The 23,069-nt window shown below is 39.0% G+C and overlaps 1 protein-coding gene across 2 annotated transcripts in view; it reads right to left on the reverse strand.

The window, feature by feature from the left end:
- Positions 1-23,069, reverse strand: part of DPYD (dihydropyrimidine dehydrogenase) — a 684,632-nt gene that overhangs the window by 119,181 nt on the left and 542,382 nt on the right. For both annotated transcript variants that reach the window (XM_058176033.1, XM_058176032.1), the window contains 2 exons: positions 13,345-13,465; positions 10,279-10,398 (listed from right to left, as the gene is read on the reverse strand). In XM_058176033.1, the coding sequence (XP_058032016.1) occupies positions 10,279-10,398; positions 13,345-13,465 (241 nt within the window). The remainder of the gene's footprint in view (positions 1-10,278; positions 10,399-13,344; positions 13,466-23,069) is intronic.

Consider the following 23,069-nt stretch of genomic DNA (forward strand, 5'->3'; position numbering starts at 1 on the left):
GGTGGTCCGTGAGAAAATTTTGGTGGTCTGCAGAAAAATTATTTGCATTTTTTATAATGCACTAAATTGGGGGTCCTCAAACTACGGCCCCTAGGACAGATATGTGCAATGAACGTTTGTGTTGCTGCAGTGCGTCTCCCCCTTTGGGGTCTTTTTGTGTGGGTTGGAGGGGGGCAGAAATTCTGACTTGGGGTCTGCTTCAGCCTCCTGGTGTAGGGCTTTGGGCAAAGGCTGGAGGGAAGCACCACTGGTGGCGAAGAACCGGAGCCCTTTTTCCAGTGGGACTGCCTCCTGGCCTGGAACTGGCTGACCATCTCAGCCCACTGAGCCTCCAGGTGCCGGTACCTGGCCATGCACTCCTGCAGGCCTTATGACAATGGCTTGGCTTCCAGTTATATTTGGGGCCACCTCCTTCAAGCAGAATTTGTTTATCCTGTTTCTTGTTTTAGGGGCTGCTGTTTGAGATTTAAAAGATGGGAGCCTGGCGACAGTTTTTTGTGGAAGCCCCGTTGTTTAGGAATCATTTCTCCCACAAGGTTGGATTAGCTCCTTACAGATTTTTAGGAAGGTAGCTAAAATAATTTTATTCTGCTAAATCTTTGGGAATTAAGAATGCTGGGCTCCCTGGATTGGGTTCTGGATTTATATGTTGTCTTTATCGTCAGGTGCAACCACACTCATAACTGCAATGTTCAAGCTAACTACTTTATTATGTTCTGTCCAGTGGTGAGTTGCTATTGGTTCACCCCGATTCGGGCGAACTGGTATTTATTTTATTTATTTATTTATTTTGTCACAACAATATATGTAACTATCACACAGAAAGGTTATATAGTATATAAAGGTATAGAAGAAAAGAAAAACAATAAGACAGGAACGGTAGGCACGTTTGTGCGCTTATGCATGCCTCTTATGGTCCTCTTAGGAATGGGGTGAGGTCAATAGTAGAAAGTTTTTGGTTAAAGCTTTTAGGATTATGAGAAGAGACCACAGAGTCAAGTAAAGTATTCCAAGCATTGATGATTCTGTTACAGAAGTCATATTTTCTGCAATCTAGATTAAAGCAGTTGATATTAAGTTTAAATCTATTGGTTGCTCTTGTATTATTGCAATTAAAGCTGAAGTAGTCTTTGACAGGAAGGACATTACAATAGATGATTCTGTGAGTTAAACTTAGGTCTTGTCGAAGGCGACGGAGTTCCAAGTTTTCCAAGCCCAGGATTTCAAGTCTAGTGGGATAAGGTATTTTGTTGTTTACAGAGGAATGGAGAACTCTTCTTGTAAAATATTTCTGGACACGTTCAATTGTATTGATGTCAGAGATGTGGTGAGGGTTCCAAACAGGTGAGCTGTATTCTAGAATTGGTCTAGCAAATGTTTTATATGCTCTGGTTAGTAGTGTAGTGTTTTTGGAAAAGAAGCTACGCAAGATTAGGTTTACAACTCTTAGAGCTTTTTTTGCTATGTAGTTGCAGTGGGCTTTGGCACTTAGATCATTTGACATGAAAACTCCAAGGTCTTTAACGGGAATGGGGTCATCTGTAAGGTAATGTCCATCTAGTATGTACTTAGTGTTTGGGTTCTTTTTCCCTATATGTAAGACTGAGCATTTGCTGGTTGAGATTTGGAGTTGCCAAGTTTTAGACCAAGCGGTTAGATGATCAAGGTCTTTTTGAATGATAGATGTATTATCAGTGGTGTTAAATAGTTTGACATCGTCAGCAAAGAGAACACAATTACTTGAGATATGGTAGCGGTGGCGGGAGGCTCAACCCACCTGCCTGGACATTATCAAAAATGCTCTGTGCATGCACAGAAGCATGCATTCCTAATAGGGAACTGGTAGTGAAGAAAATTGAAACCCACTATTGGTTCTGCCTAAAATACATAAATCTCCCCAGACTGGGACCTTATCTTGGGGACAATTAGATAAGGTTTCATGTAACCAATTTCATTGTATAAATGATGTACAATGACAATAAAGACTATACTATACTAACTCGAGGATGTGGTCAGTCCTAGGTTTTTTTGGGTTGCTCAGTGAATCCAGGATAGCTCCTGCTTCATCTCTCCTCCTTGCCAGGCTGAATTCTACACAACAGCTATGTATGGAAATCTTTAAATCAGGAATATGAATTTTATTGATTATTGATTGTTTTCATTGTGTTTACATGGGTGTAAACTACCCAATCTCTTGGGAAGAGGTGGTACATAAACCATTTTAACAATTAAAAACCCAAATGAGTTAAATTTAATTACAGAAGAGTTTACCTACCAAACAAACAAACAAAAATACCCTTCTAGAAGTTATTTGAAGTTATTTGAAAGACCAACATACTAAGTGGAAGAAAAAATAATCTCAAATCTCCAGGTCTAATACATTAGCAACTTAGATGTCAAAATTCAAAATGTCTCTAAGTATTCATGTGTGTCCACTCTAGATCGATGGACTTTTAAAATAATCTTTCATTAAATGTTTTCCAAATAATCAATACAGTCTATGTGTGGGCACCCATGCATGTGAATGGAAATGTTCAGCCAATGTTTTCATGACTAAGTCATGTTTTGCTAATGTAGGCTACATGAAGGAGGCATCTTGTTCATACTCGGTAGAATAGCAAACAAAGTGACATCACAGAATAAGTGAAATACAAGTTGCTGATGCAAAATTAAAATGAAGTTCTGTTTAGTTTGGACAATGTTTAAGCATCATGGACACCTTGCCCAGACTAAATAGCTCTTAGCTCTGACAGAGCTTGAAATATAAATCGTTTGGGTAAACTATAAAAACTACCCTATCTATGCTTCCAAAAGGAAGAAAGTACATATTTTTCAGGGGGTTTAGGACTGTTTGCCTTGTACTATTGGCCACATGTGCTTGGCCACCAGGGTTCCACCTCCAGTCATTCACTCCTAACGTTTCTCCTTGGCTGACATGGCCCTAGGTGTTCGTCCCGGCCAATGGGCCCCAGACTCTCCATCTCAGATGCTGCGGTGCAGCCCATTGGACGACTTACTGTTTGACCCCAGCTTTTAGGGGCCCCTCCGACACTTCGCCGCCAGCCAAACTGCTGGCAGCCAGAAGCCCCCATGCAGAAGGGGAAGGATTGGAAGCTCCTCTGTACCTGATCGCGCCTCCCTGATACAAGAAGCGAAGAGTGGGGTGGGGGTATGTGGCAGCCAGGGTGGATGGGTGGAAGCTCCCCTGTACCTGATTATGCCTCCTTGATAACAAACAAATGGGAAGAGAAGAGCGAAGAGGGAGGGTAGCCAGCTTCATCCAAAGGAGTTTTTGTTTCAGGTGGGTAAAGAAAAGAAAGGGAGGGAGGGAGGAAAGGGAGGAAGAAAGTAAGGGAAAGAAAGAAAGGAAAGAAAGGGGGAGAGAAAGAAAGAAAGAGGGAAAGAAGGAAGGGAGAAAGAAGGAAGGGAAAGTGAATGAGATATGGATGGATGAAATTCCCAGAAAAGGGAGGGAGTTTACTAGGCAAGGCTGCCATGCAGAAGAAGGCAGAGACAGTCCTCAACTTACGACAACAATTGAGCCCAAAATTTTGGTTGCTAAGCAAGAGCGTTATTAAAGTGAGTTTTGGGATTACCAGTGATTGAAACACAAGTAAGGGAAGGGTAAAGGTACCCCTCGACTTACTGTGTGTTCACCATTGAGCCTCGACTCTCCGTTGCAAAGTGAGACAGCTGTTCAGTGAGCTTTCACCCACTGTTGTCAAGTAAATAGTTGCAGTTCTTAAGTAAGTCACATGGTCGTTATGTGAATCTGGCTTCCCTGTGGAGTTCGTTGGTCAGGTCGCAAAAGGGGATCACGTGACTCTGGGACACTGAGGCCGTCATAAGTAAGAGCCAGTTGCCAAGCATCCGAATTTGGATCGCCTGACCATGGGGATGCTGCAACGGTCATTAAGTGTGAAAAACAGTCATAAGTCCCTTTTTCCGGTGCCGTTGTAACTTGAACAGTTGCTAAATCAGTCACACAGTCACTAAGGGAATCTGCATTTTTACAGAGTTGAAAGATCAGTGGGGGAACCAACGCAACTCTGGATGGATTGAATTTTTTAGAATGAGTTTTATCCCCCACACTGAAACATATATCCTTTGATGTTTCATAGATCTTGCTCTCAATATACCAACATGGGGAACTCATATTGTCTGTGTATCATGTAATGAATTAAAAATAAACTTTATGTTAAATAATATGAATAAAGCTCTGATTTCCACCAAAGCTTTTAGAAATAAAATAATAATCTTATCATCTATGCTCTGAGGAATGAGATCTATGATCCTATTATAAAATAGGACTTTTAAGCCATAATATAGGACAAATAAACCAGAATAATATTTTAATTATTTAATGATATTACTTAACTGTCATTTGATTCTGGAATACAGGTTTTTCTATTACCCCCTTCCCCGGTGATACACACTATATTATTTTTACAAATCTATAATTTAGAACTAATCCTATTAGAATAATTTATTTCAGTAATACAAAAAATAGCATAGTAGAATGCAAACAGCAGGCTCCCCAAATATAGAACAATTTGTAGTTACAATTGCATAACATAGAAAGAACTGCAGTGAGACAGTCTGAGCTATAAATCCTTCTAAATGGAAATCTTAAAAAAAAAAGTGATATTCTTAGGGAAAAATAGGAGGCAATTTTAATTGATGCTTATTTTAAATCCATTCACATATACAACCAAATATGATGAAACATGCACTTCTGAAACTCTTTGGCGACGGAATAATATTGAAGGAAGAGCACATGTGTACGTAGCACATCTACCTTTTTAAAATATTTTCTGAACTCATGAGCTTTTGCCAGGTTTTGAAAATCATATAGCAATACTTCAGTCCTCTATTGATCAGAAATAACTGGAGAGGTAACTTATGCCAGCTTTTTCAGAAAACTGATCTATTGATCCTGCAACTTTGATGCTGAGGAGTCATTAGAAACACCGAGAGCCAGTTTAGTGCAATGTTTAAGACCTCAGGTTAGGAACCAGGCAGAGGTGGGTTTCAGTAGGTTCTGACCAGTTCTGGAGAACCGGTAGCGGAAATTTTGAGTAGTTCGGAGAACCAGTAATAAAAATTCTGACTGGCCCCACCCCCATCTATTCTCTGCCTCCCAGGTCCCAGCTGATTGGGAAGAAATGGGGATTTTGCAGTAACTTTCCCCTGGACTGGGGAGGGAATGGAGATTTTACAGTGTCCTTTTCCTGCCACGCCCACCAAGCCATGCGATACCCACTAAGCCATACCCACAAAACGGGTAGTAAAAAATTTTGAAACCCACCACTGGAACCAGGACACTGCGAGATCTACTCCTACCTTAGGAACAAAGCCAGCTGGGGCACCTTGGGCCAGTCAATCTCTCTCAGCCCTGGGAAGCACGCAATGGCAAAACACTTCTGAAATCTTGCCAAGAGAATTCCTAGTCCAGGCAGTCGCTTGAAGGCAACAAACAAACATTGACTTGAAGGCAACAAAAAGTGTTGTATGTGTTATAGCTATGTGGTTGAGTAGGCCATATTCTGAATAGTTGCTGATTTCTATTGTCTGTTTTAAGAGCTCCCAGTTCCCATTATGGGGGTTTCGATACTGCTATCTATTGAGGAAGCAGAGACTATTGAATAGATTATATGGAATATAAAGCAGTCAGTTTTTACAAAATTAGCAAAGTGGGTGAACTAATAAAAATTGGTAGAGTTGTTCAGGGAGAAGTTCTTAACAATTTTTTCCTATGAATGTGGACAATAGGAATTCAGGTAACCTGAGAGTCTGAAAAATGGATTATTTTTGTTGGTAATAGCTTAAGAAAGAGATGGTGAAAATGAATAGACAGGATTTGTAAAAATGGATTTTACTGTTTGTGATATATTTGGATTCCTGCCATGTATCTACATCAAGTTTAAGCTTGCAGTAGTCCTTAATGAAAAAGTCAAAACACAGAAATAGGAGAGAGCCACGCTGCAGCTGAATGAATATACCTCCCCAAAATCAAACAAAGGACAGAAATTGAAAGAGGGAGAAAAAATCTATATATGAATACAGTACAATAAAACAAAGGAGTAAGTCCAGTAGACAAAAGAAATAACCAGATGAAAGAGTTCTGAAATATAATCTGTACCTTTGGAACTAAAAATCGAATACCCAACTTCCACAGAAGAAACAGGTTTTGAGCAGATAGGTTGCTTGTGTTCTGCAAGAAGACTAAGAAGAATCCTTAAGAGACACTGCCCCAACATTCTGATTGAACTGCTCATGAATTATATGTCTTTTGCAAGGCGGAAAGATGTGGCTGAATAACACCTGCATTTACTGACCATGATTGCTTCATGCTAACCACTCTGAGAAGAAACTACCATATTTTTCGAAGTATAAGACACTCTGCAGTATAAGACACACATTACTTTTTGGGAAGGAAAATAAGAAAATATAATTCTGTCTCTGCCTACCAGCATCCATAGGTATTCATCTGGATAGCGCCCTTGCAGCAAACAACATACAGCCTGATCAGCTTCAGCACCGCAGCCTGATTTAGCATGAACAGCTGATTGACAGTTGGATCGGCCTCCTGGAATACTGCCAATCAGCTGTTCCACGCTGTGGGGCTTGTCAGAAACCATCGCCATCTATTGCCACCTCCGCACATCGCGTTTTTGGCTTCCGCACGCCCTGTTTTTGGTCTCCGCACATCGCATTTTCGGCTGGTTCCAGGCGGCAGAGATCGGTGGTGGCGGCGATCCCTACTGCCTGGAACCGGCCAAAAATGTGATGCACAGAGGCCAAAAAACTGGGCATGTAGAGACCAAAAATCTGATGCGTGGAGCCCGAAAATGCGACATGCAGAGATGGCAATAGGCGGAACAGGTCTAAAATGGAGCGTGCGGAAGCCAAAAATGTGACATGCAGAGGCTGAAAATGGCCAGCACGTAAGGGCGAGGATTCGGCAACATTCAGTGTATTAGATGCACCACAATTTTCACCCACTTTTTTTGGGGGGAAGTGTATGTTATACTCCAAAAAGTATGGTATATTGCAAAGAACAACTAAGAACATCACCACATGTTCTGAAGATTAAGGAAGCAAGTTCAGTATCTTGGGGATACAGGTGATGTCATCCATACTTTCCTATGGAAAAGGAAGTAAGATTGCTAATAAATGATTGCCTAAGTAAATTAGGTCAATGGGAGACATTGAACAGGCCACAATTCGGCCAAGCTATTTATGTGAAGTGAAACAGTTAACATGATTTAGAAACTGTATTTCTATAGTTGCAGCCTAATATTGCACTGGGATTCACCCATTGTCCAGAATTTTGCATTATAATGCTTGAGCAATAGGACAGACCATGGGTGTCAAACTCAATGGGTGTCAGCGGCCGGATTGTGATGTATTGTGATGTTTTTTGCTTTTGCAGAGCTGGGATGGGCATGCCCTGCGAATGACTTATGCAGCCCACGGGCTGCCAAACTATCATCATGTTTTTTTTTAACATCCTTTACCAACCTCTGCTTAATTTAAGTTTTAGCTTTTCTGGTGTTTCTTTTTCTTTTTAATTTGGAATTTTGGCAGAATTGTGGATAATCCATTCAAATCTTGGAGAGATCGTATTAGAAGTATTGCCAGTCCCTACGGGAAAAATGAAAATTCCTAAAGAGGTTCACTTTTTTTGGGTGGCCCTTCTAAGTGGGCACCTGGAAAGCCAGCAGCCAAGGTTTGAGAGCCAAACGTCATGTGATGGGGTGAGCTCCTGCCAACCTAAAAGTTCAAAAGCATGCAAATGCAAGTAGGAAAATAGATACCATTACGGTGGGAAGGTAACAACATTATGTGACATCATGCTGGCCCCCATGACTGCGAAAATGTCTTTGGACAGCGCTGGCTCAATGGCCTTGAAATGGAGATGAGCAGTGCCCTCTAAGGTCAGCAATGTCTGGTGGAATAAAACTTCTTTTCACCTTTATTTTATCTTGTAGGTTTTGGTCTCTATATGGAAGCGGAGAGAAAGGACTGAAGTTCCCTTAAACCACTCAATTATGTTTATATAACATGAGTGACAGGTTTATCCCAAACAGCCAGGGGGTTGACAATAACTTTGGAAACCCTTGGGACTTTCACCTCTCCCTGACATCCCAGCACACTCTTTAAAAAGCAAACAGAGAAACAGCATATGCCTTTCTCATTGAAATTGTTTTACCACTATTCCAACTGTGCATGCTTTTGAAATATTAGGAATTCGATTCATTCATTTATCCCAAAGATGCTTTTTCAGGAGGCAACTGGACTTTCTGGTTTTTCATTGAAGATGTTTCGTTTCTCATCCAAGAAGCTTCTTCAGCTCTGACTGGATGGTGGGGAATGGAAAGATTTCAATCCAATTAGAGCTGAAGAAGCTTCTTGGATGAGAAGCGAAATGTCTTCAAAGAAAAACCAGAAAGTCCAGTTGCCTCTTGAAAAAGCACCTTTGGGACCTGGATGAGTGAGAATCTCCATAGATATTCATTCATTTAGTTTCCTAAATCCACCAATTTTTAGAGCTGAGTTGAGAATTATTTATCAGGTGAGCTATCTCTCACTGAAACCAATGGTGCTTTATAGTGATTTGGCTAGATACTAGCTTTGTTAATTTTATCCCCCCAACCAAACATCATTTAATAGTACGAATGCTAAAATCTTAAAACTACATTGCGAAAATGCCATTACTCTGAATTTTGGAGGAGAAATCTCCCTTACTTCTCACAGACTGGGACTTTTCAAATGGCAAGCATATATATCTCCCCTGTAAATACTGTAAATGAAATGAATTTTCAACCATGAAAATAGAGCTTTACTATGGAAATAGGGACAGGCATGGAAAAGGGTAAAGGGTTCAGGTGCCACTATAATCGGCACTATAAACATGCTTTAAATTTGTGGCACTGAGGACATGCTTTTCATAATGCAGCAATTTTATAGTTTTATTGGACGGCCAAGCGATAAAGGAATATTCAGAAATGGCAGTTTGAAATGAATGAAAGTGGAGAAAAACCACACAGCACTAAATCACGTTACTTCTATAAAATACTACTGCAATAGTTCTTTTATTAATTTTTAATGCTCAGCACCCTTGGTGACCTCTTTTATTCTTTTGCTGTCAACATGGCAGCCTGGAAAAAAATTGAAATGGGATAATAAAACGCAGGAAGTACTTAAACCCCCAGAGTATGCAAGTGCATTCTCTCTGCCTTCCCTGTCAGTCTTTCTGCATCTCTGCTAGCCTCCCCCACCATACCTAACACCCCACAGGGGTGGGAGAGGAACTGGTTTAAGTAACCCAAGGTCTGCCTTTATGTACTTTAAGTATTTATTTTAAATGCTCCTTTTAAAATAGAAAGTGTTTATCTGAATAATAGAACTGCTTGAAAGCAGGTTGTTTTCTTTTGTCTGTCTGGCTTCCACTACGTATATTTGGCCTGATTCAGCTGCATTTTGCTCAAACAGCAGGATACCATTATGCTATGAATATTTACCACTGTTTATATCTCCAAGGAGACTAATCTCCATACCACTACAGTCCAGAAGCTCCGGGCATTGTCTCTGCAGGCCCAGGTTCATGGTGTCACAGCAGCTGAGGCCATGGGGTCAAACAGATTAATCCATCAGTGAAAATAAAGCTCTGTGTTATTGTCTACCAACTCGCCCCCTCCCCCCACCAGAAGACTTAAAATAACACTCTATGCTGGAATCCACTCTATGGATCAGTTTGGCGTATGTATCACAAAGGGAGAAAAATGGGAAAAATCAGATCAGTGAAGTTTGGGGGATGTAGCTGAGGAAGTGTGTTTATGAAAATGTGTTAAGAAGGCAGATTACAGTCGGGACTGCACCCGATTAAAAATCCCACCAAACTACCCATGTGGGAATGTTTATGTTTGTCTTCTCCCAGTGCCCTCTGATTAGCCCCTGTCTAACATGCGCCCTGACAACTGTGACAGAATGAAAAATCCCAGGAAAAATGTGGGCCGTAAGAAAAAAGCAACTTCCTCCATTACTCAGGATTGACCCTATCAGTAAAATTGGGTTGCAGGGTTTCACCATTCAGGAAAGGGCAGCCCATGAGCGCTCACAGTCAATCTGTTCCATCTGTCACGATTATTAGCAAACACTGAGCAGCAACAAACCTACAAATACAACAGGCACAATATTCCAGTCATATTAATAGTATCTCTTGCTGGTTCCCAGGCCTCAAAGAAGGGACTTTTAACAAGGAACAATACCTACCTGATACTCCGCCGTAGGTGGTCTTTTTGCTGTGCCCTACAGAAGGCCAAGGCAAGCCATCTGCCTTCAGTCCCATCAAGCCTGACACAGTATTGGTGGCTGTAACACCATCTGCATCACCTACAACAAATTTAGTAAGCATGTGAACACAGCAAGTTACAGAAATAGTTACACGGTAGTACTAATTAGATGACGAAGCTTTCTAGCTATTAAAAAAAAAAGTATCATCATCATGGTGTTAATATGATTTTCAACATTCGCAGAGAATTTGAAACCTTCAATGTAAATCCTGATGTACATTTTTCACAGGGCCAGGATTAGCTGTAAGTGCTAATAATCACATGTTCTTACAGTATATGTAATGAATGAAGCGGCCTGGAGAATTTTTATAGTTGACAAGGTGAAGACAGACAGATTGATGCAACACTTCTTTCCCCCTACAAATGACCCTAATGATTAATCAAGGAAACTTTACCTGCAGCTTCTAAGAAAGATCACACACAAAATATTATTGTTGGCTGTTAAAATCAGTAATTTAAATTAATGGTTGTTAATTTTTAAAAATGCTAGAGGCGTCATCTCTATTTTCAATCAACTTGCTGTAGATTCTCTTTTCTACAGATGTGTGAATACCAGGCCCTAATTGGGACAGTGAAGAGCTGGCAAATGTTCTCCAATTTTTTCTTAGAGCCCAAGCATTTTTTAATCCCTTGCAAGCAGTTAAGTCTAACAGTATTGGTGTAATGTGTAGTATAAATTAAACCAACAAACAAACAGTGCGAGGAGGTCCTATTCTTATCCACTCTACCCTTATGTTGTAGACCATATTTCTCCTAATTGACCTTGCTTCATAGAGTATATTCTCATACTCCCCTGTCAGTCCACAAGGAGCTGGGTCTCTTATCCCTTACTTTGTTTTTCTTCTGGTCCTCTTCTCTCCTCCTTCCTATCAACCTCCTTGTCAACTTTTCCTCCTCCCAACTAAACATAATGGATTCTGTTTTCAGATCTACCCCCTTCTCACTCTTCCTTTGCTATGCCTTGTTTTCAGTTTTGTATCAATATCTCCCACTTAAAGCCTTTATGTTGTCTCTTCTCTAATCAGGGTCAGGGTGAGACAGATAACAATTCAATGAAACAGAAAGAGATCCTCAGAGCAGGTTGATTGTGATAATCCAATGGAGTAGAGAATTTTAACAAGGTTCACTTCTGAAATAAATATTGGTGAACACGGATGAAACTGTCAGGGTTATCCAATTTTTAGACAGCTTTTTAAGTTGGTGATTCACATAAGGAAGTTTTACTTAGGTCTACATAGGGACAAAGCAATACATGAAATATGAAATAATAGATTTTGAGGAGACATATATCTAAAATATTGAAAACTGACTGCATGTAAAAATGGGCCAATCATATATTTGGTGTTTTCATGAAGGTAAGAAATAGGGAAGTGTATCGACCATATTCCACACTTACAGAAGGTTTTTCAGCTTTTCTTCCAAGAGGAAGAATTGGAGAAGATAACAAAATACAGAAACCTGCAAATAGAAACAGAATGACTGTGGCAAAACAAAGCAAAGAACCTATAGTAATAGGCGCCTTGGAAGCAATCCCAAAACAATTGAAGCATCACTTAAACACTATCGGCATTGACAGAATCGCCACCAGTCAATTGCAAAAGACAGCTTTGCTTGGAACAGCTTACATCCTGCAATGATATTTGTAATACCACTAAATATCTCTATATGCCTATCCTAGGTCCTTGGGAAGGCCTTGATAGGAGGACAAAAATGCCAAATTTAATCTGAACATCTGGCTGTGTGACAAACCATAATAAATCTTAATCTCACATATCCTTTAGTTCCATCAAGTTCTTATGAAGCCCTAGAGTTCCATGGAACAGTTTAAGAACAATTCAATGTTGCCATCTTGTGGGACTGAAAATTGTGCTTTCTCTAACATGGCCCCTTGTCCTCTGGAACAGTATTTCCCCAAAGATTCAGATGGTACCAATTCTCCTGGGATCTTGCAAAGCCTTTAAGACCTAATTCTGTTTCCAGGTTTGGGGTTAATTGTGGTTGTTATGTATAGGTGGAGCCCCTGTTGTTCTGTTGTATGGTTTATTGTTCTAATGGTTTTAATCCAAGTTGCCTGTTTATGAAAGTTTTAATTGTTTTAATAATTTTTACTGCTTTGAGGGCAATACGCCACCCAGAGTCTCCTGCAATAGGCGGCAGCAGCAACTAAGAAATTAAATTAAAGCATTATAAATAAGAGCAGCTGCAATGATAAAAAGGGCAAGTGGTACTTTGCAAGATCCATATCTCACCTTACAGATCATAAGTCTCTGAATACATTAGGGTTATCTGCCCACATACTGAGCCTACAAAAGGAGCAAGGAAGACCAAGCTATCCAGACCATTTATTTGCTTGCCAATATACACTCTGGGGCAAATAAGGAGCTCTGGAGGTTCAGTGGCTAGAATGCAATATTGCAGGCCAACTCTGCCCACATCAGAGCCCAGAGTTCGATCCCGACTGGGCTCAAGATTGACTCAGTCTTCCATCCTTCTGAGATCAGTAAAATTGTTGGGAGCAATAAGCAAATAATGCTTAGGTTGTAAATTGCCCAGAGAGGGCTGTAAAGCCCTATGGGGTGGTATATAAACCTAAAATGCTATTGCTACGCTAAGGAGTAACAGTGATTGACCAGGGCAAATATAAAGGAAGTGACCCTATTGAGACACTGGGGTCTGTACACAAATTGAGCTCATTGAGGATTTCTGGAGACCCTCCTCAAAACTTCCAAACTCTTTTTTTAACAACTGAAAGGAAGAAAAAGCATAATTAGTAGATGAAGGAGTAAGGTAATGTATGATTCACCTTGTAGTTTCACCCATGTTTTCCACATTAATTTTTATGCTCAGGAAACGAGGGGGGGGGAGAAAAAAAGAAATGGTAAGTTTTCTTACGTTCTCTACTTCTCAAAATAGCATTTTACTTTTGTATTTGTCAAGCTGCAAATTTTAAGAAAGAATGAAATGCGGATATGTCTGAATTTGTTACCTTCTTGGGCAGCCCTTGCAATGTTCACAATGTTTGTGACATTTGGCGTCAGCTTGGCAAAGAAAGGAATCTGAACAGCTTGTCTCACCCAACGACAGATGTTGCGCACCAGCTCTGGATCCTGTTCAAATAGGTCAGATCAATACAGTGCATAATTAAAAGTAATGTGATCAAAACTTTCCAACAATCTGCTTTCCTGTAGTTTTCAATGCGTAATTATATTTCAATACTCTGCTTTGCCTCATTAATTTAAGCTATGTCAACATTCTAAGTAGTATGAAAAAAAAAACCTATACTAAAATATATTAGTTATGTGACACATAATAAAACTGTAAAATGTGTGTGTGTGTGTGTGTGTGTGTGTGTGTGTGTTATGGAATTAAACAGTCTGCAGTTTGGAATTTTAAAACAATGTGAATCAGCAGAAGAAAACCATTGTAAGTGACTAGACTTTTCTTAGAGAAAGATATTTAAGATATTGCTAATCCCTCCCTCTACCCAATAGGAGAACAGTTGACCATATATGTTCTGAAATTGAAATGGATTGCCATTTACAAATACATATATCACCTGTCAGCCTCTTCTTATCCTATTTTCTAAGTGTGGGGGAAGGGAGGAAGAAGGGAGCAGAAATGAAATAAACATCACCAAAGAGACAAAGAATGTGGATAGAAGAATCTGTTCTTACGAGTAGCCATGTCTGCAATCTAAAATAACCATGCTGAACAACATTTGGATCAACTCCAATGCCATGATCTGTTGAAACTTGCCAAAATTCAGTAGGCACAGTCCAATAGAGCATGTTAATCACGACTGCATTGAAACACTTGGCACTTAGATCTGATCTTTGAAATAGATTTTATTTTATCAAAATGCTGTAATAAAAACTTGATTAACATAACTGCATTCGATTGTTTTTATTTAAGCTTTTGCTGATTTACTTAAAGGACTACAATGAATTACATATATATATATATTCTGAAGGTGGTAGAAGATGGCTTTGTTTCAGAGGTGGTATTCAGCAGGTTCTGACCAGTTCTAGAGAACTGGTAGCGGAAATTTTGAGTAGTTCAGAGAACCTGTAAATTCCACCTCTGACTGGCCCCGCCCCCATCTATTCTCTGCCTTCTGAGTCCCAGTTGATCGGGAGGAAATGGGGATTTTCAAGTAACCTTCCCCTGGAGCGGGGAGGGAATTGAGATTTTACAGTATCTTTGCCCTGCCACGCCCACTAAGCCACGCCCACCAAGCCATGCCATGCCTGCCAAGCCACGCCCACAGAACCGGTAGTAAAAAAATTTGAATCCCACCACTGCTTTGTTTGGTTCGGCTGCTGAGCAACTTGGACTTGATTAATATTTGGGCAGCTCCAGGACATAACTAGGGCTGTAGGCTAATTTTGAGTAATATTAAATTCATTTTCTTTCTTGTTTTTTTTCTTGTTCCATGTACTTTATAAATTAAACTAATTAGGGAATGCTATTGTATATATTAATGCAGATTTTTTTTTGTAGCAGAATACTTTGTTATTGGCTTAGCATCAATACCTTGATCTCTGATCACCGCTAGGGCCTTCACATCAATTGTGATTAGCTATCAATTGCCATTTTAAATTTTCCCCAGTGCTATAATTTGTGAAATTAAGCTCAGAATGATGGGGATTTCCCCAAAATAGACATGATCCCTGAAGGGCATCTTGCTTGGGAGCCCCTCAATCCTTTAGCTAGCTTTGTGTATTACAGACCTGTCCAGCATAAGAGTATCAATTGTGTGAATAAAAAAAATTCCAAAAAATTGATTCATGAGTCATTTTATGGAAGATTAAAAAAAACAAAAAACTCCTGCCCTGATATAAATCGGAAGTTCGGAGAAATATACATTAACCTTTTCCTAAATTAGCTGGCAGGGTGATATTTAACTACTCTTCCACCCACCTGTCCACAAAATAACCTCCCAGCAATTATTTTGACAGGGTCAAAGCTTTTCTGAATACTCATCTCCTTGGATGAAAAGTTCAGGATGACAAAAAGCTAAATGGGAAAAAAAGAGATCAACTTATACTCTTTAAAGACAGAAATAGAAATCTTGAAGCCTTACCTTTCTGGGACAGCCTTCAGAGGATAATCAGCTGTCTTTCAGTTGATAATGGCTCTGGAGTAGTAATGCTCTTTAATTACATACATTTTATTTTATTTTATAATTTGGTAATGAGGCTGTCAAGTCGTCTGACAACCACTGATAAAACTATATTAAAATTTTCAATATCTATTTTATTATTAGATATCGGATTGGGCGAACCAGTAGTGGCGGTGGCAAGAGGCTCCGCCCACCCGCCTGGACGCTTCTGCACATGCATAGAAGTGTCACACCCGAGCATGTGTGCCCCCATGAGCAAACCTGTAGCGACAGGTTTTGAAACCCGCCCCTGGTTCTAACCAAACTAAAATATAAAGCAAGGGCAGGAAAACAACAGGAAATATAGATGAGGAATTGGTAGATTTAACCTACCCGGAGAAAGGATAGTTTACAGAGTCCTTGGTGTTCTCTGAGCTTAGAGAACTCCACAGTTGAATCAACCCTGAGCTACTTATGTTCTCTTCTATACGGTGGCTTATATTAGGATGTTCAAATTCCATGAAGCCCCAAACAATGTTAATAAATTGCAAACAAGTACAAGCTAAACTTCTACTTTTCCAGAACACATGTTCTAGGCCTGAGACTAGGCCACTAGTCAGCAAACATACTAGCATAATTCTGAGAAAAATCTGTTTTTTCTAGGTGTCATGTTGACTCCTACAAGTGCAAAATTATTTTGCCAACAATATAATAAAATAACTTCTCTTTTTTCAGTGAGTTAAGTGCTGCTTTACCACCACATTATTTATTTTTCTCTCTCACACATGCACAGCCAAATATGAAAAGGAAAAATTTATGGAAGAGGATGGCAATTGTCCAGTTCTCCATCCCTTGACAATTCTCTTTTTAGAAATTAAACACTCTCTCAAATTCCTTTTCAGTTTTACTACTAAATTAAAAACAGAGCTAGAGATTTTGGTTTCTAGAAGGAAGACAAAGTTTAAAAAGTACAAAAAGTGCACCTGCACTAGTAAAAATGTCAATATGTATTCAAATATTTCTAATATGGTTGTGGAAATACTGTGGACTGGATCTGATTGTCCAGTCTGAATGGTTGAGGGGAATGAATTTTCTACATAAATTCAAATCATAAAATTGAAGCAGATTATTTTTCAATTTATATTAAGGTGGGTTTTTTTTTTGCCTTATTTACATAGACCTAGTTTGACATATTTACGTATATTTAGTGTCAATGTCTACAGTTGCAGAAAGTTTGTACTGAGATCATAGATACATGAAACAAAATTATAAATTATAGAATTATGTGTAATAACTGAAATAAAATTATTATATGTATTAGACAATTTGATCTATATATAAATATAAATATATAGATATAGATTTGTTTTCTGAGGTTTTCATGGGTGTTTGTATGTAGGTCTTTGGTTGTTCGGGTTTTCTCCCGTGTAAAATTGGAAGTGTCTTGGCGACGTTTCGACGAAGTCTCATTCGTCATCTTCAGGCTTCAGCTTCGTGCTTCTGGGAGCAATGTGTGATCGCAGCTGTTTCTTCCTTTTTTCCTGTTTTCTTCCTGTTTCTTTCTTTTCAAAAAAGGAAGAAACAGCTGCGATCACACATTGCTCCCAGAAGCACGAAGCTGAAACCTGAAGATGACGAATGAGACTTCATCGAAACGTCGCCAAGACACTTCCAATTTTACACGGGAGAAAATCCGAACAACCAAAGACCTACATAGATATAGATATCTATATATATATCCATATCCATCAAGTTGACTAATACATCTAATATATATGAGAGATTAATCTGGTCTATTTGAACTGCAACTTGCAACTGCCATCTTCCCATTGACTTTGTTTGTGGGAAACCAGTAGGAAGTCTAAAGTCATGTGAGGTCCCTGTTTAACAATTTGGGATCCTTACAAATGAAAGCAATGGAGAGTGTTGGAATTTCTGTTAAGTGATATGGTCACATGACATTGTGTTAGTGATGGAAATTCAAATCCCAAATATTGTTGGACTATCTGTATCACATAAGAGGAAAGAAACAAACTGGATGTGGTTTATATTATAAAAAATCCTATTCTAATATTAATTACCATTCTGATTCTTCCCACCCCCCAATCCATTCTTTGTCTATATTTCCACAGAAAAATAAAATGAAGCCAATACTGCTTGTCCTCTTTTCATGGTAGCTAAAAAAATAATTCCAAACAAAGAATAAAAGAGATGAAACAGTAGCAGCTTGGATGGCTTGAAACAAATTATAGCAGTTGGCAGCTCATTAGTAAATGGGTGTTTTAAGTTCCTGATTGTGGGTCAATTCCATAAGCACTCATTGCCAGGTATGTTAGATTTTCCTTTTGTTCTCCAGTTGTGCAAGTAGGGGTCATTTATTTTCATGAAAATCCTCCTCTACTTTTAAGGGGGAGGGCAGGTCCTGTGAGTCTTCATCTCCTACAACACCCTGCTTACTAACTCCCAAGTCATTGCTGAGTCCTGGTGTTTTCTTGGCAAAATTTCAGAAGTGGTTTGCTATTGTCTCTTTCCTGTGACTGATCCAAGGTTACTGTTAGTCATGAAAGACTAGATCCATAAGTGAAGGCCCAATTAAACTTTTTTATCGCTAAAGAGTCTATGTACAGGAATGTTCTCAACTAACACTTAGAATCTGCTTGGAGTTAGAGAAGGATCCACAGAATTCAAGGGGGTCTGGACTTAGTTCAGCTGTGGCTACAAAGCAATTCTAGGCTGATCCCACTTTTAAATCTGCCTCCGGATTCTGCCATTCCTTTTCCATCAGTCATCCAGCTGACTTCTTGCCTAAGATGGGACTAGAACTCATGACCTACTGGTTTCTAGTCTGATGCTTTAACCATTACATCAGAATGGCTAATCTCAAACAACACAGAAAATGCCACATGAGGCAATCAGTGCATCTTCCAGTTGAACATTAGTAGACAGGAAGGCATTTAACCAGGGGTGAAATGCTCCCGGATCAGACCGGAGTGTGCAATCCGGCAGCGATCATGGCCAGTAGTTTGGTGATCTGGTAGCAATGGTGGAGCAAAGCTGCCCAGGTGTTATTACTTCCTGGAAGTAATGTGTTTTTACCTTCTGTGCATGTGCAGAAGGTTTTGCACATGTGCAGAAGGTCTGTGTGCTTATGGCGCACGCGCAGCACATGCACTTCTGAGCTGGTAAGGAAGGTAAGTAGATTTCATCCCTGCATTTAACTAATATAGCATATGGGTATAAAGTATGCATGAGTTTACATTCTGGACTGTCAAGTCACCAAGATTACATACCACCAAAACACTATTCTGCTGCTCATTTTTTATAAAACGGAAAGGAAGCCTGAAGCTACAGTGTCCTGATCTCTGCAGGAAGTGGGAGGGGGAAATCCACCAGCTGGTCAATCTTTCAAAGTAGGTCATCTCAGGAAACAAATTCCACAAGAATAAGTAAAACTTATTTTATCATAATGATATGTGGGATGACCTTGAGAGATGAGGAAGAGAGAGATTCTGCCGGGAATGATGAGATAAGGAGGGGTTAGAATCTGCAGCTGCATAAAGGGCAGAGAAAGAAAGGAACCTCCCTGGCTTATCAGGCTGTAAAAGGAGACAGTAGAAGACTTGCATTTTCAAAACTTGCAAGATTCTGTCAAGGTAGTCTTACAATAAAGTAGAACTAGCTCATCTAGTTGCTGTTTCCTGTCAGGTCTATCTGGGAAGGCTGATATTTACTGATATAGACCGAAGTAACAGAACCCTGAACACTGACAACATAAGGAAGAGGGGGTTAGCCTATTCTCTAAAGCACCTGAAGGCAGGACAAGAAGTAATGGATGGAAACTAATCAAGGAGAGAACCAACCAAGAACTAAGGAGAAATTTCCTAACAGTGAGAACAATTAATTAGTGGAATGATTTACCTTCAGAAGTTGTGGATTCTCCAACATTGGGGTTTTAGGAAGAGATTGGACAACCATTCGTCCGAAATGTTACAGGACTTTCTGCTTGAGCAGAGGGTTGGATTAAAGACTTCCAAGGTCCCTTCCAACTCTGTTATTCCATTATTCCATTAAGGACAATTAAGGTAGTGTTAGTCTGAGCTTCTTTCTCGTGCTTTCCCTCCTCGCCCTCAAATTCATGTTTTTCTAACTGCGACTGCAGTTTCTCCAAGGTTACCTTTGTGGTTCTCTACATTGGGAGGCAGGATTATTGGGTGATGCTAGATAAGCCACTAATGGGAAGCTGATTCACCCTTAAACTTCAGAATATTTATTGAACTACCTCTGGAAAAAATGGATTCAATGTGTTTCCTGGTGGAACCATTGTTGAACAGGAAAAGTAGGCTCAGTTGATAAACAGCTGACAGATATTATGTGAACATGCAAGGTTGATTAGAAATGTCACAAATTCGGCATGAGAAAACGTCCCAGGCAAGGTGGAAGATAAGAAAAGATCTGTCTAGAAACTTTTGTGCTAGTTTATCGCTTTCTTACCATTCTTTGTACATTCCATGACTTTACAGTTTCTAATTAAGTACCTCAAAAAGAAAAGACCATTGCTTAAATCCCTAGCAATTTGAACATTCGCTTAAACAACTAAGTAAATTCATTTCCTCTTTATCTGTTTTCTAGTTAATATTTCAATAAGAAGCAGGGCAGTGCACTAAATTCAGTAGCGGATTGTAGAACCAGAGATTAAATTACTGATCTACCATTAGACTTCTGGGTTAACTCATTAGGTACTTTTTCTCACAAGCTGATTAGGAGGATAAAATAAGACAGAATTCCTTGCAGGAATAGTGGTATAACAATGTTATTGGTGACCACAAAGAAACAGCTACTGCAACAGCAGCAACAAGTACAGTACCATTTCTTTGAAATACAGAAGTATGAGTGACCCTGAATTTATCATCTATGTTATCCATTTATTATAACTTTGTATTCATACAGTAATAATTTGCAGAAAACACCACGTTTCTGAGTAAGGCAATGTGTGATACCCACTCAAAAATAGCACTGGCTAACCCATAATGTATAAAAATCTTTTATGCCATGCTGTTGGTCTGAGTCTTCTGTTTAGTAAAAGTTCAGTGTTTTTTTAATTCTGGAATTTTTTAAATGCTTTAATAATTAATCATAAACATTCAAAGACACATACTGCGTGCATCTACAGAGTATACGGTGTATTTGCATGAATAATAAACCTCCAACAACCTAAGCCTGCAAATTTCCAGCTAATAAAAATGGAGATCTCTCTTGCACATGCAGCTTTCGTGAAATATTCATTACAGCTGCATTGATGTTCTGAAAGCAGCTGCATCCTTGCAATTTTCATTGCTCACTTATGAATATCCTGACAGGGGCCACTTTAGAAAGGAAAGAATCTCTCTAACTATAAGTCATATGTCATATGGGACAATTTGCTTAGCTTAGGCATTTAAACAATATTGCATAGCTTCTACGCATTTCATATATGCTATATAATAAGAAAGTATGACATTTTAATCCTCTTCCCTTTTCATATACATTATTGTGTATCTTCCATTCACAAGCAGAATCAAACTTATATAGGACCCAATGACCTTTTCTACAGTTATGGTGTGCTTCAAACAAGTGGGGAATACCTACCTAGAATGAGGAATACTTTGATCAAATATTTACCTCTACAGTTATGGCTCCAATACACAAATTGATACACTCTTTACTGTACTACAAAGGTAGAAAGAATAAAATTGGAGACTTAACTTGTTTGCCAATACAGTAGAAAGAATATAGCATGGGTTGCTCGCCTACTGGAAAAGTTTAAGAGGTGAGTGGTAGGCCATGAAAGGAAATGAGCAAATTTTATTTACAGCCCAAAGGCCCAAATGCAAATTACAACATAATTCAAACTTCACATTGAATGAAACATTCTAATAAGTAAAATATTTAACATGTTACAGAATATGCATAAAACCCCAGCTTATTGATTTTTTACTGAGAGCCTTGCTTTTATAGTAATAGTTAAAAATCTGGCTGTTGCCACTATTTTAGGATTTTCATCTGCAAGTAATTTTTTTTTAACATACTCCAGAATTTCTTTCTGGCTGAGATTTTAAAATAGCTAAAATAGCCAGATAAATTCCTCCCAAAGACTCTTATAAAATTCACGATACAATAAAATATGATCTACCATTTCCAGATCAGTACAGTTACAGGGACAAAATTTTGAGAGATGGGTATTTTTTTCTTTTGAAATATACTGTATAGCATATTTTAGAGCAATAATTTGGCTTTTGTTTGTTTACATTTGTTTGTTTACATTTATATCCCGCCCTTCTCCGAAGACTCAGGGCGGCTTACAGTGTGTAAGGCAATAGTCTCATTCTATTTATATATTTACAAAGTCAACTTATTGCCCCCCCCAACAATCTGGGTCCTCATTTTACCTACCTTATAAAGGATGGAAGGCTGAGTCAACCTTGGAACTGGTGGGACTAGAACCTGCAGTAATTGCAGGCAGCTGTGTTTTAATAACAGGCTTTTTACAGCCTGAGCCACACTGCGGCTATTTTAAAAAGGCTATTTTGTACTTACTAAAATATAAGCTTCTGAAATATTTAGGAGGTAAAGAAAATATTTATAATTATTTCCAAATTTTATTAGTAAACATGGTGCTTGGACTTTGGCTGTTAATTCTTGGCTACTGCCATTTGATAACATTAAGTAGTATTAAGTTTTGATTACAAATATGTTTTTTTAAAAAACAAGGAAGGATTGCTTCAGGAAATCCCAAATGAATCCTTTGTAGATACTATGTGAGGTTCAAACAGGTGACTCAAAAGATTAGCCAGATTGGCATTGATCCTAATTATTTATTTTCCAGGGATCAGCAATTCATTGCATCAAACAAATATATAAATTGAAAAATGGAAGATGGACAAGAAATCAAGCAAAAGCTCCTAGGATTATTGAACCAATGTAAGGTAACTGAAAAGTAGCACTTTTGAATTAATCATAAGTACCCTGTTTTCCCGAAAATAAGACCCTGTCTTATATTTTTTTGAACCCCGAAATAAGTGCTTGGCCTTATTTTCATGGATGTCTTATTATTTTGGAGAGCTCCTCTTGCTGTATATGATTTCCAGCTGTCTCCGTAACCAGAGGAAATGGCGGGGACCGGCTGTGCATGCGTTTAAATATTTTCGGGGGGGGGGCTTATTTTCAAGGAAGGCTTATTTTTGGGGGAGGGCTTATTTTTAGGGGATGTCTTATTTTTGGGGAAATATAGTAGGTGTTAAAAATGTTAAGATTTTTTTAGAAGATTCCATATATTTGTTTTAAGTAACTATAAAAATAGAAGGAATCAACTGAGTACAGCTATTCCTTGACTTACAGCTGTTCGCTTAATGATGGTTCAAATGAAAGATGGTCTCAGAAAGGGTGCTTTATGGCCTATCTATGACCAGTTGCGAAACTCTCATAAACATTTCCGCTGTAAGAACGACTGCAACAATTAAAATTCCCACACCATTAGGAGGATAGTATAAGGACAAGACAGTGGCTACATCAGCATGCCAACTTAAAAGAATCAAGAATCTCCACTGGGAAAGTACGTTTCAGCACTTCAGATA

Source organism: Ahaetulla prasina, chromosome 3 (assembly GCF_028640845.1).
Source record: "Ahaetulla prasina isolate Xishuangbanna chromosome 3, ASM2864084v1, whole genome shotgun sequence".
In the NCBI taxonomy this organism is placed as follows: domain Eukaryota; kingdom Metazoa; phylum Chordata; class Lepidosauria; order Squamata; family Colubridae; genus Ahaetulla; species Ahaetulla prasina.